The sequence below is a fragment of the Dasypus novemcinctus genome, chromosome 11 (assembly GCF_030445035.2).
Source record: "Dasypus novemcinctus isolate mDasNov1 chromosome 11, mDasNov1.1.hap2, whole genome shotgun sequence".
NCBI classification, from domain to species: domain Eukaryota; kingdom Metazoa; phylum Chordata; class Mammalia; order Cingulata; family Dasypodidae; genus Dasypus; species Dasypus novemcinctus.
This window is the reverse complement of record NC_080683.1, coordinates 89059053-89074377: the sequence shown is the minus strand read 5'-3', so window position 1 is coordinate 89074377 and position 15325 is coordinate 89059053. Positions and strand designations below refer to the sequence as shown.

Genomic DNA, 15325 nt, shown 5'->3' with positions numbered 1-15325 from the left:
AGGAGCCATGTGTGTCCCATGTTACCCCCAAAAACTGACTTAATGCCCACCTGTTTTGCACAACGAAGTCTATGCCATTTCTTAAAACATCCACTAGAGAGTGCACTTTCTCTCTGGTTTGTTGAAGATGTCATCAAGAGATATTAAAGACAATCCCTTCCAGCATTCCTATCCCAAATCTTCCACCTAAATTGGGTACTCAATATCAGAGATTTTTAAAAATACAAAAACAAACAAACAAACAAACACAGAAGAGTCATATTTAATGGGTCTAGTGGGCCAGAAAAAGGAAATAGCAGCAACTGCCCACCATTTGTTCAAGGGTGGGATGATTTCTTAACCTGGGATCCCCCAACCTCATGGTGAATGTGGCTGGCATTGTAAGCACCATGAATTTGCCTGTGCTATCTACACGCACACACACACAGTCCCCACTTCTGGAGAAGTTGAAGTAAAATTGAATCTCAGGGCCACACTCAAATAGAATAGATGTGACAACTGCAACAGCCCGATTTGAACACAGGAACTCAGCCCTTTTTATAGTAGCCCTTGTCCATCAGTCTCTTTACTCCTATATATTCAGAGCAGGAAGCTTACTCCATGAGCTTGTTACTGCAAAAGCAATCTTCCTTGTCAATGATGAATCGATAGTGTAGGCTATTGACTGTTGTGTTTCGGGATTCAGACCACATGTCCATGCAGACAGTGGCTTTAATGTTAGAAAATCAGATTGTCCACTACTGTGTGCAAACTTTGGTAAAGAGAGATGGGGAGGGACAAACTCCAGGGTTGTAAAACTGAGATCATTGACATTCATTACTAAGAAAATACAATTGGAATTTTTGCAATAATAATTTTAGTGTAAGGCTTGTAATAGTGTTCAGTCTATATGCTATCATTTCTTCAACTGAAAATTCATATGTGTAATACAAATGTCCTTCCATAGTCTATAAACACACTTCATGTAACTTGTTAAACAATATATGCATATATGTATACATATATATGTTCACAAAACTAAGGCCCTTACACAAATATAACCTGTTTCACTTTATGGTATTAACAGATTATATTTATTACCATTCATGCACCATTATGGGTGGACCTCTTGTCACCTCTCAATGCTACCCCAGGAATCTCTGAAAGTATCATTACTCTAATCAACTGAGATGTTGTAGACTATTTTTCTTTTCTTGCCCTAACTTAGCATTGATCACCCTCAAAGAAAACTTGGCTCATTTTAGAAAAAAGATAACACAAAATCCTGAAATCTGGGTCCTAGACTACATTTTATGTGACTTCACACCACCACTGGCATAAAACTGCCTAATATTAAAAGAGGTAAAAATGATTTCAGTAACATAGGAGGAGACACCCAAAATCAATATTTCAGGAAAAGAAGACTCCCCAGGATTTTCCTAACATAGGTGATTACCATAATGCATGTTGATCTGCAGTAAAGGAACTCCCCTGAGTGGTAGTGAAGTGGGTTAAAATCAAAGAAATGAGTCCCATAAAATAGCAGAAAACCATAATGTGTCAATATCTGCACATGGCCAAAAATAAGTCCGTTTCTGTTTTATTTCTGGTATATTATCAGATACAAATAGAACATTTTATTAACACACTTTGACAAAATGCCTTAGCTCTCAATCTCTGTTAACAAAGAAGCAATTGAATAAAATAGAGTGCATTAGTTTCACTGATTTACTAGTCCATAAGTTCGGCACAGGTGACGAGTGCTTGGAGAGAGCCTAGATATCCTTTGATTTTCCCTTATTCCTAAATAGAAAATTTTATTGCAGTTTTTAACTTTTTTCTCTCTGTTAAATATTAGTACAATGGTATTGGTTACATATAATATTTTATGCATAGTTTCCAGAGAAATCTTTTTTCTCATAAATTAAGCAAGTATGAGTTATTCATGTTATTACAGCATTATGAATCTTCATTTCTGAAGGTTGTCTCAAGTAATTACTTATTCTAAATTAAAACATTCTTAGCATTTTAATTAATGAATTAGAGAAGCAGCTCTTTTCTGACAAGTGTCTACTGCAGTCAGAATACATTGGCACATTTTCAGGGGAGAAACTGAAATTTAATTAGCTTTCGTGTTTGAACATCCAAAAAGTAGGGAGGTCAAAGGTGAAAAGAGATTATCCTCCACTGTGCTCTTCATAGGTCTCTTAACTGAATTATTAATAATATGAGATGATAGTGTATGTAACATTTCTTTATGGACTTCATTTAAAATTATTTTTCTCCATCTATCTGGATCTTCTAAGGAATATTGCCTAGGGTGAATATTGACTTCAGTGCCTATAAAATCTAATGAACTGCTTTGTCTTTGGGATTCTCAGTCCAGGAAATCCATCAGTACAGCAACAACTTTTAACATAAACTCCTAAAATACTTGCCTGTCATGCTTACAAAGCTGGTCCAGGCCTACCATGTCCTTTGCTCCTGAGACCCCCATCTGGAACAAAGTTCTACCACCCTTCAGAGAAGGGATCTTAATATAAATGCTTGCAGAGGGCAACTAGCAATAAATGGTTAAAGCTGACTAATGAAAGCAGTAGGGGGAGGCAAGCTCTGGGGGACCTCCCCACATCTGCCCCACTTCCACCAAGGTAGTTCATTGCCAGATCTTCCTCTTTCTCAACGTCACCTGGTTTGTATGCAAGTTTGTTTATTTTATGGATGTCAGATGTGCAGAATGGAATTGATCATACCATCTATTCATGACACATTTTCTTCATTTGTCTTTATAAGAACTCTATTTCATTCTTCATTTTATGTTAGATTTTTACTCCTTTCTTCCCATACAATCCTAGTTCTCTCCCCCTCTACAGGCTCCTGAACTAAAGTATTTAATATGTGTTCTTTCAATACATGCTCATTAATTTTTATTTGTGTATGTCGTTTTATTTGCATGGATATTATTTATGTGCATGTTTATTTTTACATAAAAAGAATTGAACTGTTTTGGAGATCTAGTCATGTGGCTAGATGTTTACATAGTTCATCTTTCCCGACTGGTATATGGTCTACCTTTAACTTAATCATTCCCCAGTTCTTTGCTACCATACATAATGCTGTAATAAATGTCCTCATAAATGCCTCCTGATGCAAGTGTGTGAGAATTTCCCTAATATTTAAGATCTATACAGTAATGACTTAATTTGCTTAAGTACTTTCTTTTAAAAGCCACTTTTGATATCCCCATTAGCAGAGTGGGACTTTCCCTGCCTCCCCACAACTGTACCAGCACTTGATATCCAACTTCCTTTATTTTTGTACTTCAGTAAGTAGTATCTCAGAATTTTTATTTTTATTTTTTACTATTCAACAATTAAACTCATCTCTTTACATATCTCATATCCTTACATATCTATATCTTAATCTTAATCCTTGCCTAATTTTCTATTGTATATCCTTTCTCTTGCTTATGTATAGGCATGTATTTTGTTATTTACCTTAAATTTTGTCACTGGTGCCCTTCATTGTCTTTTAAGCACTGGCTGGAAAGCTAAAATGCACACCTTCCCAGAATTCATTGTAGCAGGAATTGACCAAATAGTTAATTTTGATGTGATAGAATACATTAATTTTTCTCTTCATAGTTTATGCTTTGAGAATTTGTTTTTTAAGTTTTCTACATTCCAAGTCACAAAAGAAAGTTTCCTATTGACTGATAAATTTTGTTTTACCCATTATATTTAAATTTTAATGTATCTGTAATCCAACTTGATTTTTCTACCTATACTGATGCAACATGCCCAACATTATTTATCTTAAAATTTAATCCTTTATCCAAATGAAAATACCAAGTTTTAAAATTTTTTTTAAAATTATTTCTATGGCTTAAAATAATGCCTTAATTGCAAATAAGATAATTGCCAAAAAGATTGGTGCCCCCTTGTTGCTCCTCATTTTCTAAATTAGCTTAGTATTTATAGATAAATTATTTATAAATTTAGAAATCAGTTTGTGGAGATGCACATACGCAAAAGTTTTTGTTAGGATTTTATTAGAATTGCCTTGATATTTAAACTATTAAATTGCCTTGTCCCATCCGTGAACATTGTTTACCTCTAGATTTTCAGGTCTTTTATATGCTTTGCTCATAAAGGTGTGATGCATTTAAGTCCAAGATACATTATAGATTTTGTCGCTGTGAAAGCTGGGATTAACTACTCAAAAACACTCAAAAACACTTTTGCACTTGTCTCTACACTGGAGACTGGAAGCTACAATACTCAACTTCCAGACTCCACTGTAGCATGAGGACCCCAACACAGATTGGTCAAAGAGAGAAAGTCCCTTGAAGGGGTTTTCTTCCCCACCAAGCCGTAAGACAAGCAAAGCCTAATGAGGAGAAAGCACCAAATTGATATCCATTTGAGATGCTGAGGTAACCTTTATAATTTCATTTTAAATAGTTGGACCATAAGGATGCACTCAGTAAAATCCTGACATTGATATTTCTTCAACAAAAGAATTACAAGGGAAACAGGTAGGAAAATGTAAATATTAAAAAGCAACCTTAGAGATGCATCAACTAATAACAATGTTTGGATCTCAATTCAATCATTCAAGCTGGGGAAAAAAATGTATAAGGCAATGGAGTAAATGTGAACATTGGATATTTGATGTTAAGGAACTGCTATTAGGTGTCATATGGTATTGTAATTATTTTAAAAGTTCTTATCTTTTAGAGATATATACACAGAAATATTTGTAGATGAAATGGTGGGATATCTGGGGTTTGCTTCGAAATAATCTGGAGACCACACATCAATAATTATTGAAGTTGGTTGAAAGGTGCACTGGATTCACTATATGCTCTATTATATGTGTGTTTGATACTTTACATTCTGAAAAGTTCCCTTAAAAAATGTTATTTTTATGTTTTTCATATTTTTCAAATTACATCTATTCATTGATGGGTCAGTTGTTTGCTTCATAAACCTAGTTCTTCTTTTCCAAAATGTAAACCTTCCTCCATAATGTCTGGTACTTTGCTTGCCTGCTCATATTATAAATGAATGGCTAAAGTGATAATTATAGATATCAAACCAAAGTGATGTCACTTTAATATATTTCTCTCCTTGGAAGAAATGACCATCCCTTAAGTTTCCCCATACATAGATCTGTTGTGGTCATCCAGAACACATAAGATTTACTCTGCTGCTCTCTAGTTCAAAGTGCATTCAAGGAGCTCCTTCCTGGTACTTTCTTTACAGAAAAAAATAGTGAGTTTTAACTTGGGGGTTAGAAATGACTTTAAATTATAGTCAACATTTAAATACACTTTTCATCAGGTATACTAATTTATACCCTGTATACCACATTCTCAGAACTGGCTTTCTCCAATCTTGGAGCATCTCTGAAGTTCTATTAGAAAAAAAATGACCCTCATCGATTGTTTATTTTTCTGGTCTAAGGCTTCTTCTGTTATACTTTTTTTTTCTAAGAAAGAGCCCAAATGAATGTGGTTAACAGAACAAATATGAGAACATTCTCTCATGAACTATAACAAATATATAATACTAATATAGGGTGTTAATAATCAGGTGGGTTGGGGTAAAACACACCAAATGTATGATATGGGTTATATCATACTTTCACACTTTGTAACAAACGTTTAACAACAATGCAAAGTGTTGGTGGTAGGGTGATGTATGGGACCCCAGTATGATGAGATGCATGTTTGTTTTGTAATTTCACGTTTATTACACTCTTACTGTTTATATATGGGCATGAGTGTATGATATACTTCAATAAGATTTTATTTAAAAAAAAAAAAGAGGTCATGGTGGATTACTTTGGGCCTTAAATCCAATGTAAGTGGTCTCCTTGAAAGAGTGAATTTGGACTCAGAAACACATGGGGAAAAGATGGTCCTGTATAGAGGAAAGGAGGGACTGGAGTTATGCTTCTCAATCCAAAAAATGTGTGGATCCACCAGTAGCTGGAGAAAGATAGGAAGAATTCTACCCTAGAGACTTTAGGGGATAAATGAATGGGCTGACACCCTAATCTTGGACTTCTATCCTCCAGAACTGTGAGAGATATATTGATGTAGTTTCAAGCCACTAAATTTGTGTAATAAAAAGAAAGAGCCCAAATGCTTTTCTAAATTCTGGAAATCCATGTAAAGCATATATGTTCAATTTCCCACCTTCAGAATTCTTATAAATACAATCTTTTGATACTTTCTTGTCATTCCATGAGAAGGTAATATATGCTCTTGGTCCATGAACATTTACCAGATGCCTTTGTGTTCAGGCTAGGGGAGCATCACTTCAGCTGGCAGTATGCCCACATCTACGCCACACGCCTCATCCACCTGATGCCCTTCCTGGTGAGCCAGGCCCAGCAGCACTGAGGCGGTGGAGTTCAAGTGAAGAAGCTGTGTCAGCTGCAGCCTGGGGAGAAATGCTGTGTGGTGGGGACTCTCTTTAAGGCATGCAGCTCCAGACTTCCATGCTGCAAGAAGTCAGTGAGGGGCACAGCCTGCTCCCCCAGCCTCCTCGGAGCAAATACACTTACCCAGACAATGAGCTGATCTTGGAGGACGAGTTGCAGCACATCAAACTGGAAGGCACCATCGACGCATCCACGTTGGTTACAGGGACCGTCCCGGCTGTGTTTGGCTCCGTGAAAGATGATGGGGAAGTTTGTGGTGGAGGACCACTGCTTTGCAGACCTTGCCCCCCAGAAACCCGTGGCACCCCTTGACACAGACCAGTCCGTGCTGCTCGTGTTAGGTCTGGGTCTCGGTGGAGGCAGAGGCGAGAGCCTGTTGGGCAACCAGCTGCTGGTGGACATGATGACGGGGCAGCTCGGTGACGACGCCGAGCAAGGCTGTGCTGCCTACATCTCCTGGGTCATCCTCGCCGGAAACCTCCTCAGCCAAAACACCCAGAGCAGAGACTCCATCACCAAGGCAAAGTACTTGACCAAGAAGATGCAGGCAGCCAGCGTGGAGGCTGTCAAGATGCTGGACGAGATCCTCCTGTAGCTGAGTGCTTTGGTGCCCGTGGCTGTGATGCCGGGTGAGTTTGACCCCACCAACTACAGGCTGCCCCAGCAGCCCTTGCACCCGTGCATATTCCCGCTGGCCACTGCCTATTGCACGCTCCAACTGGTCACCAACCCCTACAAGGCCTCTGTCAATGGCATCATGTTCCCGGCGTCATTGGGGCAGAACATGAGTGACATTTTCCAGTACAGAAGCATGGAGGACCACCTGGAGACCCTCGAGTGGACCCTGCAAACCTGTCACCTCAGTCCCACAGCCCCTGACACCTTGGGGTGCTACCCTTCCTACAGAACAGACCTATTCATCTTCTCTGAGTGTCCTCATGTCTACTTTTGTGGCAGTGCCCCCAGCTTTGGCTCCAAAGTTGTCTGAGTCCCTGAGGACCAGATTGTGCTACTGGTGGCCATGCCCAACTTCAGCACCACACAGACCGCCTGCCTCGTCAGCCTGTGTACCCTGGCCTGCCAGCCCATCAGCTTCTTTGGCTTCAGGGCAGAGGGACAGGGACCTGGGGACCCTGAGCCCCTGACTGCAGAGGCCACTGCAGTCGAGGAGGCTGGAGAGGGGCCATTCTTTCACTGGCAGTGCGAACTTCCCCAATAAAGCCTGAACATTCACCTTCAAAAATTATATATATTTTAGATATATTATCAAGAAGCAAGACCTGAAGGTGGAAATCATTGGATGCCTGTTTATGCACTTGCAGGGGCCATTAATTGCCAGTGAGGACTGAGGACTAGCAAGAAGGAATTTCCTATTACCATAGCACTGTTTAAATGCTGTTTAAGAAAAGAGTGACTGGCTAGCATCCAAACATTGGTCAATCATTATCATCACTACAGAGGTCAGAACTTTTATACCACCAGAGGAATGTTTCCCAACCAGACTGATTACACTTACCACACACAAATCAATAACTCTTTATAGACTATTTAGATGCACAGTTCAGAAAGTTCAGGAAATAAATAGTTTATACTGAGGGTGTGACAAGGAGAGGCTTATTGATGTGGGAAAGATAAAGTCCCTGCATGCAAAACATGAATGTTTCTAAAAAGACAGCAGAGAGTCAGGGAAATTCAGTAAGAAGACGTAGATAATTTATTGGTTATGGTGATTTTGGCTGAAAGGAAAGAAACCCCAATTTGAACTCACTTTAACAAAAAGTAAAGATTATGGAAAGGACATTCCATAGTGTCATATCAAACCAAGGAGCAAGCAAAGCCAGGAATCAGCTGGCCTTCCGGAACCTCTGGGACTTGAACCATCTGCCTCCCCCCTCTGACTCTCACTAAATGCTGACTTTATTTTTGTCCCTTGCTGCTGATCAGACTTCTACACATGTTGGAAATCATAGATGCTGTTATCCACAAGGTTTACAACTTAAAAAGGCAGCCAACCAGCCAACAGCTAAGTGCCATGGCCAGTCCCCATGGACTGGACTACTGGTCTGCCCTGGATTTTACAAAAAATCTCATTAATTCTGAAATAGTTCTTTTTTCCTAAGGTTTTCAAAATGTGAAATCATATGCTCTACAAGTATCATTAGGGTCTTTATTTTTGGCAAAGAAACTAAGATCTGCTGTATTTTCATGGAGTGTGGCAAGTGTGGTGGAACAGAGTCAAACAGTGGCCCTGGAGAACCCTCTAACCCTTCTGGGACATCTGCAAGGCTCTTGTTTTCCCAACTAAATAGCTACAGGAAGCCATGTTTTCTTCACATACCTCAATCAAAACAACAGATTGCAACAGATTGAGCAGAAGCACTTGTGAGAATCCAGTTTTCCTCACTTAAGCCAGGAATTAGAGGTTTACAAATATGTAAAACAGGGAAGTGGACTTGGCCCAGTGGATAGGGCGTCCGTCTACCATATGGGGGGTCTGCAGTTCAAATCCCAGGCCTCCTTGACCCATGTGGAGCTGGCCCCTGCACAGTGCTGATGCACACAAGGAGTTGCCGTGCCATGCAGGGGTGTCCCCAGCATAGGGGAGCCCCACGCACAAGGAGTGCGCCCTGTAAGGAGAGCCGCCCAGCACGAAAGAGGGTTCAACCTGCCCAGGAATGGTGCAGCACACACGGAGAGCTGACACACAAGATGACACAGCAAAAGGAAACCCAGAATCCCGGTGCCACTGACAACAACAGAAGCGGACAAAGAAGAACACACAGCAAATGGACTCAGAGAACAGACAACGGTGGGGAGGGGAGCGGGTTGGGGGGGAAGGGGAGAGAAATAAATAAAAAATAAATCTTTAAAAAAATATATGTAAAACAATGGAAGTCTTGCTTTTTGCATTTTGTATTAGAAAATAAAGTGATTTTTCATTAAAAACTGTTTTATCTGTTAAAATGCAAATGACTTTATTATATAAATTATTTAATAAGCATTTCAAGATTTTGTTTTAATTTTATTGTGGAGAAGGAGCAATCATGTAAAAAAGAAGCTTTAGTTCCTCATTTTTAAAAGCTTAAAATGATTAAAATCAGAAAGCTTAAGACCTACACTTGTAGGGATTTAGCCCATGGAAGTGGAGACAGTGAGCAAGTGAAAATACAGTAAAATCTGCATGGTTGGAGCAGGAGCCCTGGACCAAGCCTAATGAAGATGAGAACTAGGGCATGGTACAGAATAGAGTGTATCTCCAGAGAAGGGCTTATTATCCACCCTCTCAGCAATAGGGATTCCTGATGTGCTAACTCCTTTTTTTATATATAATTGTGGTTTAGATCTCTTCCCTTATGACTTTTACTGTTCCTTCTACTTCTAATGCAGGTATTTGTAAATTATTGTCCAAATTGGGAAACTTTTAGGAATAAGTTTGGGTTATTAATATTTATACCATGACAACACGTTTATACAGGCCATGTCTTCCTTATCTTGTCTAGTAACTATCTCCAACAGTAAAAATGCTGAGTAAAGGGGGATGAAAGCTGGTTTTGATTCTGTTTATGCATAATTATATCAGAGGCATCCACGCCAGTGATTACATTAGCTGGAATTTATTTAGGTTTCAACGGTGGGTTCCTGTAATTGTACAGTAAAACATTTTGTTTTTTAAAGTTGAGTTCTGAAGTTAGAGAATCACGTTCATATTCAGGTTTGCTATCTTTAACTCAAAGAGGAAAACTGTACTATGAAATATGGAATGTGCCTTAATGCCACCGTCTTGCGAAAAAGAATAGGGTTAATGGTAGTTTGATTAGATTTAGTTAGCATCATTCCTAGGGGAGCCTGTGACCTTGAATGGGGGCATGGTCTGCACCCTAGCACTTAAAAAGACCAGTGTATCAGCTCAAGCTCATTGCTGAAGAGAGCAGAGACCCAGAGAGGTAGAGGTGGAGAATCGGACCTTCAGGAACACAACTGAAAGTCTCCAGCTCAAGGAAGCTGGCCGCTAGGAATATATCCATTGTCCCACTTCTCACTCTTTCATGAAAACTCCTTTTTCCAATGCTTTCACTTGGGATTTAAGAAAGAAAGCTATCGCTGTTGTCACACAACCAGATCCCATCAGACTGGAATGTCATTGAGGAACTGGAAACATCCAAAGATTCTGCTTTCCATGTAGGCATACATCCTGATTATTGTTACACATACTTGTTTCTCCAGAGACTAGTTGAGTCTGAGAGCTTGGAAGGCTCTTAAATATTTGCTGGATGGAGATATGTGAATGTGTTCCAGGATCCAGAACACTTCTAGTAACCCATTTTTCTGGGCTGACCACGCAGTGTACTTTATGTTTCTGTAATAATGTTGAGGTTTTCCTGCTCTTTATTCCATCTCTGATTGTTAAGTCAACCACAGCAGAACGTGTGATTTGTGAATTGTGAATTCTTACTAAGAAGGTATGTTATTTATTACTCAGGGTACATCCTGTTGAAGAGGAAACCTCAGCTCCCTCTACCTATCAGAATTAACTCACCCAAAGTAAGGCAAACTTTTTAGAAAAGCCCAGGAGGCTGTCAATTCACCTGAGGTTCTCAAGCTTTGGCAGCAGTTAGGGTAGCTGAAGTGCATCTTCCTTGTGATTAAAATTGTGTCTACAATGGGCATCTCATTGTGCAATATATTTTGCTAATTTTTTTCATATATTCTTTGTACTTCTGACAGTTTTTACAGGCACCTTTATGTGATGACTAGAGTAGGATTGACTGAGTTTTATGATTGAATTTAAATGCGGAAATTGACCCCCGAATGGTAGATGATCTAGAAAGGAAGGAGCGGAGACTACCTGTGGATACTATTAAAGACATAACTCACCTCAGCTTCCACAGGGAAACTGTGGTCAGCACAAACAAGATCTCACCTGGGCATACCAGACAAGGTAGCTGCAATGCCTGAAAAAGGCAGTTTTCATCATTTTGTTTCTCTTGTGACCCCTTTCACTTCACTTACTAAAGAGCCCACAATGCCCTACCCCAAATGTCAGGGAAATTAATGAATCCTCTTTAAAAAGACAATCTGAGTTTTCATTTTAACTTTAGGTCTTTTGACATATGTATAAATATTTTAAAATCATATCCATTTGCAAGTTGAGGAAATTAAACAAAATAATTTTCTTTGTGTTACTAACATTACTTTTTAAGCACTCTTCTAGGTTTTATGTAGTTTCTACATTTAACATTTGATTAAGATTGATTGCATCATATTGCTATATTATATTCACTTGATCATACCTCTACTTTGTATATGGATTTTTCCTTGTTTGTTTATTTTTTTGACCAGGGATAATCTTGAAAGGAACAAATTTCTTATATAAATAAAATGCTGTTCCGTTGTTGAATTATTTTTCTGACTCAGGATTTTGTGTCAACATAATTAATAATACTGCTAGAATAGGTGACACCAACAATTACATTCTAGTTTTATTCAAACCTCCCAAGTCTTAATGAGCCTTCTAAGAATGTTTTATTTATCTTGAAGACTTTTTGTATATAAAGTTTCTTCTGCAATAAGGAAATCTCAGCCATTTTATGTAGATTTTTAAAATTTTCTCACAAATGTTGGCATTACTATGAATCCCAGGTGACTATCATTTTTAGGCATAGGCTACAGAAAGATTTACATTATTTAACTTCTGTATAGGAGTTAGGCACATTCTGGTTATTGAAGAGCAGAAGGCTCCAGAAGCTAAGAAAGGGCAATTTCAGCTCAGTTCTGCCTACTACTGAAGAGTGTCCTTCTGGAACAATGGCTAAAAGTCTGCAAAAGGAGGCAAAATACCCTGTTTGTCTGGTTTTTTTCTCCAATTCCATTTCTCTTTCCTGAGCACACACCTTCTGTTTTGATTGCATTGAAAACTGGATGCTAGAAAGGCAGGAATCAACACTGACCTGCCCTCTGTGTCGAGGAGTAAATGAGAAACCTCCTAAGGAAGAAAGGCAGATTCACGTGTTAATGCTTCTTATCAAGCAACATGGCCCCCTACTGGAGCAAAGTCTGCACTTAAGCGATGCAAGTCTAAGGTCCCAAGAGTATAAGATCCTGGACGCTGCCACTGCCAACTCTTTCCTTGACCTCTCTGATGACCTAAGGACCATCCAGTGTGGAAAGATCTGCTACAACCCACTAGAAGGTCCTGAAAGATTCACCCACATGGCCTGTGTCCTGGGCTCCTCCTGCTTCCTCTTTGGCTACCATTATTGGGAAGTAGAGGTAGGAGAGGGGAAGGGATGGGCATTAGGTGTCTGTAAGGACTCTGTGAACAGAAGGGAGAAGAACATTTTATCCTCTGTGCTTGGCTTCTGGGTCATCAGCATGAAAGGAAAAGCAATCTACCCTAGCTCCTTCCCACAGACCAGAATTCCTACCAGTCCTGACCTTCACTGTGTGGGAATTTTCCTAGATGTGGACCTGGAAGAAATCAAGTTTTTTGATGTTCGATTTGATGCCCTCATCTATACACAGACTGACCTCTCCTCTTTGGAGCCTTTGCGTCCTTTCTTCTGTCATGAGCAGACTAGAGAGGATGACAGTAGTGATCCCTTTAGTCTCTGCCTGTGAGAATCTCAGCTCTTCACAGAAGATTTCCAACAGATGAATGAGGCTTTGGACTCTGAGAAACATCACAACGACTGATGGAGAGACAATAACAGAAAGATTTGAAGTATTTTTAGACTTTTTGTAGTTTTGTAGACTTGGTGGCTAAATGACTATAGGGTTTTAGGGGATGGTATTAACATCTCCTTGTCTAAATGGGGAGCAGTAATCACATAATTGATGGACATAAACAATACTACACGTTTCTCTTTTAGTAATTAATAAACAGATTATTAGATTGTAAATTTGCTACATTATTAGATTTTACAGATAAAAATGCCTTTTATATTATTATATACCCTTTTTTTGGTAATATAATTTGATGATAGTTGAAAATTGTCCTTTTTTGCATTTCAATAATCAGCCTATTGTGGTTTTCAAAGACAGTATAAAAATATATTTGGCAATATTCGACACAATTAAGGGTTGTCAAGAGTCCAGAGAGCAAAAGATTCTGAATTTTCTGGAGTTACATAAAAAGAGAAATAACTGTTCTGAAGCATAGGACCTTAGCCTGTGCACTAGATGCATTTGGGTTTAAGAACTCCTGCACATTGTGAGACATAAGGACAGCAAACTCATGCTTGAAACAACTATAGAGTTTTGATTTGTAAGAATTATCACCATATTAGCTCCCAGCAAAAATTGACTTGATGATTGCTTTTGAACTTGTTACTTTTATCAACAGAATGTTATATTGATTAAATCAATAAAACCTTTGTTATTTTCATGTTTATTATATTCTGTTTTATGGTATCCAATCTCATGGATATTTCCCCTGTGGTAGGGAATGGGAAGTACAACTCATGTTTTTTCCTTTGACCTCTTCCTCTCTGTCTCAGTTCCTCCTGGACAATGTGTGCTGCTCTCTCCTGGTCTGGAGTTCCTCAGGGTACCTCCCTCAGACAACTTCTAGGCTTTCTCCACTATTTTGTAAGAGATCTGGACCCTCCCTCATAAGAGTTCTGACTTAAAGTCTATTTTATGTGATATTAGGATAGCTAACCAGCCCAGATTTCTTTTGGTTACTACTTTTGTGGTATGTTTTTTTTTTTTTTATTCTTCTCTTGCAGCTTACCCATGTGTTTGAATTTACAGTGAGTTTCTTCTAAACAGCTGATAGCTGCTTCATGCTTTTGTACCTGTTCTACTGATCTCTGCCTTTTGCCTGGAAAGTTTAAGTCATCAATTGTTTTTAAAGAAATCAACTTTATTGATACATATTAATAAAGCATATAATTAATCCAAAATTGATCATTCAATGATACTTGGTATAGTCACATAGTTTTGCATTCATCACCTCGTCATCATCAGAGCACGTCCATTATTTCAATAATAATAATAGTAAAAACAAAAATAAACTAACAGAAAATTCTTCACTTCCCTTCTCTCTCTGTTTCCCCTGCTGTACATAGCCGCTGTTTCTGGTTATTCTTGCACAATCATTTAATTATTTTTAGCAGTTTTTGAGATATATTCACATAGCATGCAATCTATCCAAAGTGTATGATCAATAAGCCATTTAATCTTAAAGTCACTACTGATAATGCATAAATTTCTTCTGCCATTTTGCTATTTAATCTTTGTGTTATACCTTTGTTCCTCAGTTCCTCAGTAATGCCTGCATTCTTATTTATTTTATTTTATATTTTACCATATTGAGTTCCCTCTCATTTCTATATGGATACATTTTTTTAATGTATTTTCCATGGAGTTAACATCGAGTTAAAATTTAACATCCTGGGAAGCGGACTTGGCCCAGTGGATGGGCATCCATCTACCACAGGGGAGGTCCACAGTACAAACTCCAGGCCTCCTTGACCCATGTGGAGCTGGTCCGTGAGCAGTGCTGATGTGTGCAAGGAGAGCCGTGCCATGCAGGGGTGTCCCCCGCGTAGGGAAGCCCCACATGCATGGAGTGTATCCCATAAGGAGAGCTGCCCAGCATGAAAGAAAGTGCAGCCTGCCCAAGAATGGCACCACACACATGGAGAGCTGATGCAGCAAGATGATGCAACAAAAAGAAACACAGATCCCCATGCTGCTGACAACACAGAAGCAGACAAAAAGAAGAATATGCAGCAAATAGACACAGAAAACAGACAACTGGGGTGGGGAAAGGGGAGAGAAATAAATTAAAAGAAAAATTTAACATCCTAAATATATATATATAACAAATAACTTTGATTTGATACCAACTAAATTTCAATATCTTACTCATAAGGCCTTCCTATACCCC

At 38.8% G+C, this 15325-nt stretch overlaps 1 protein-coding gene and 1 pseudogene across 1 annotated transcript; both read left to right on the top strand.

The window, feature by feature from the left end:
* Window positions 1-6247: 6247 nt before the first annotated feature.
* On the top strand, window positions 6248-7651 carry LOC101414042 (DNA polymerase delta subunit 2 pseudogene; annotated as a pseudogene).
* A 4700-nt stretch (window positions 7652-12351) lies between these two features.
* LOC101413604 (ret finger protein-like 4B) lies at window positions 12352-13050 on the top strand. Its single transcript, XM_004455861.2, has one exon. It carries the CDS (start codon window positions 12352-12354, stop codon window positions 13048-13050), a length of 699 nt encoding a protein of 232 aa, XP_004455918.1.
* The last annotated feature ends 2275 nt before the right edge of the window (window positions 13051-15325 follow it).

Excerpts from the sequence above, each read along its gene's own strand:
- LOC101413604 (XM_004455861.2), top strand. The coding sequence starts at position 12,352 with ATGCTAGAAAGGCAGGAATCAACACTGACCTGCCCTCTGTGTCGAGGA.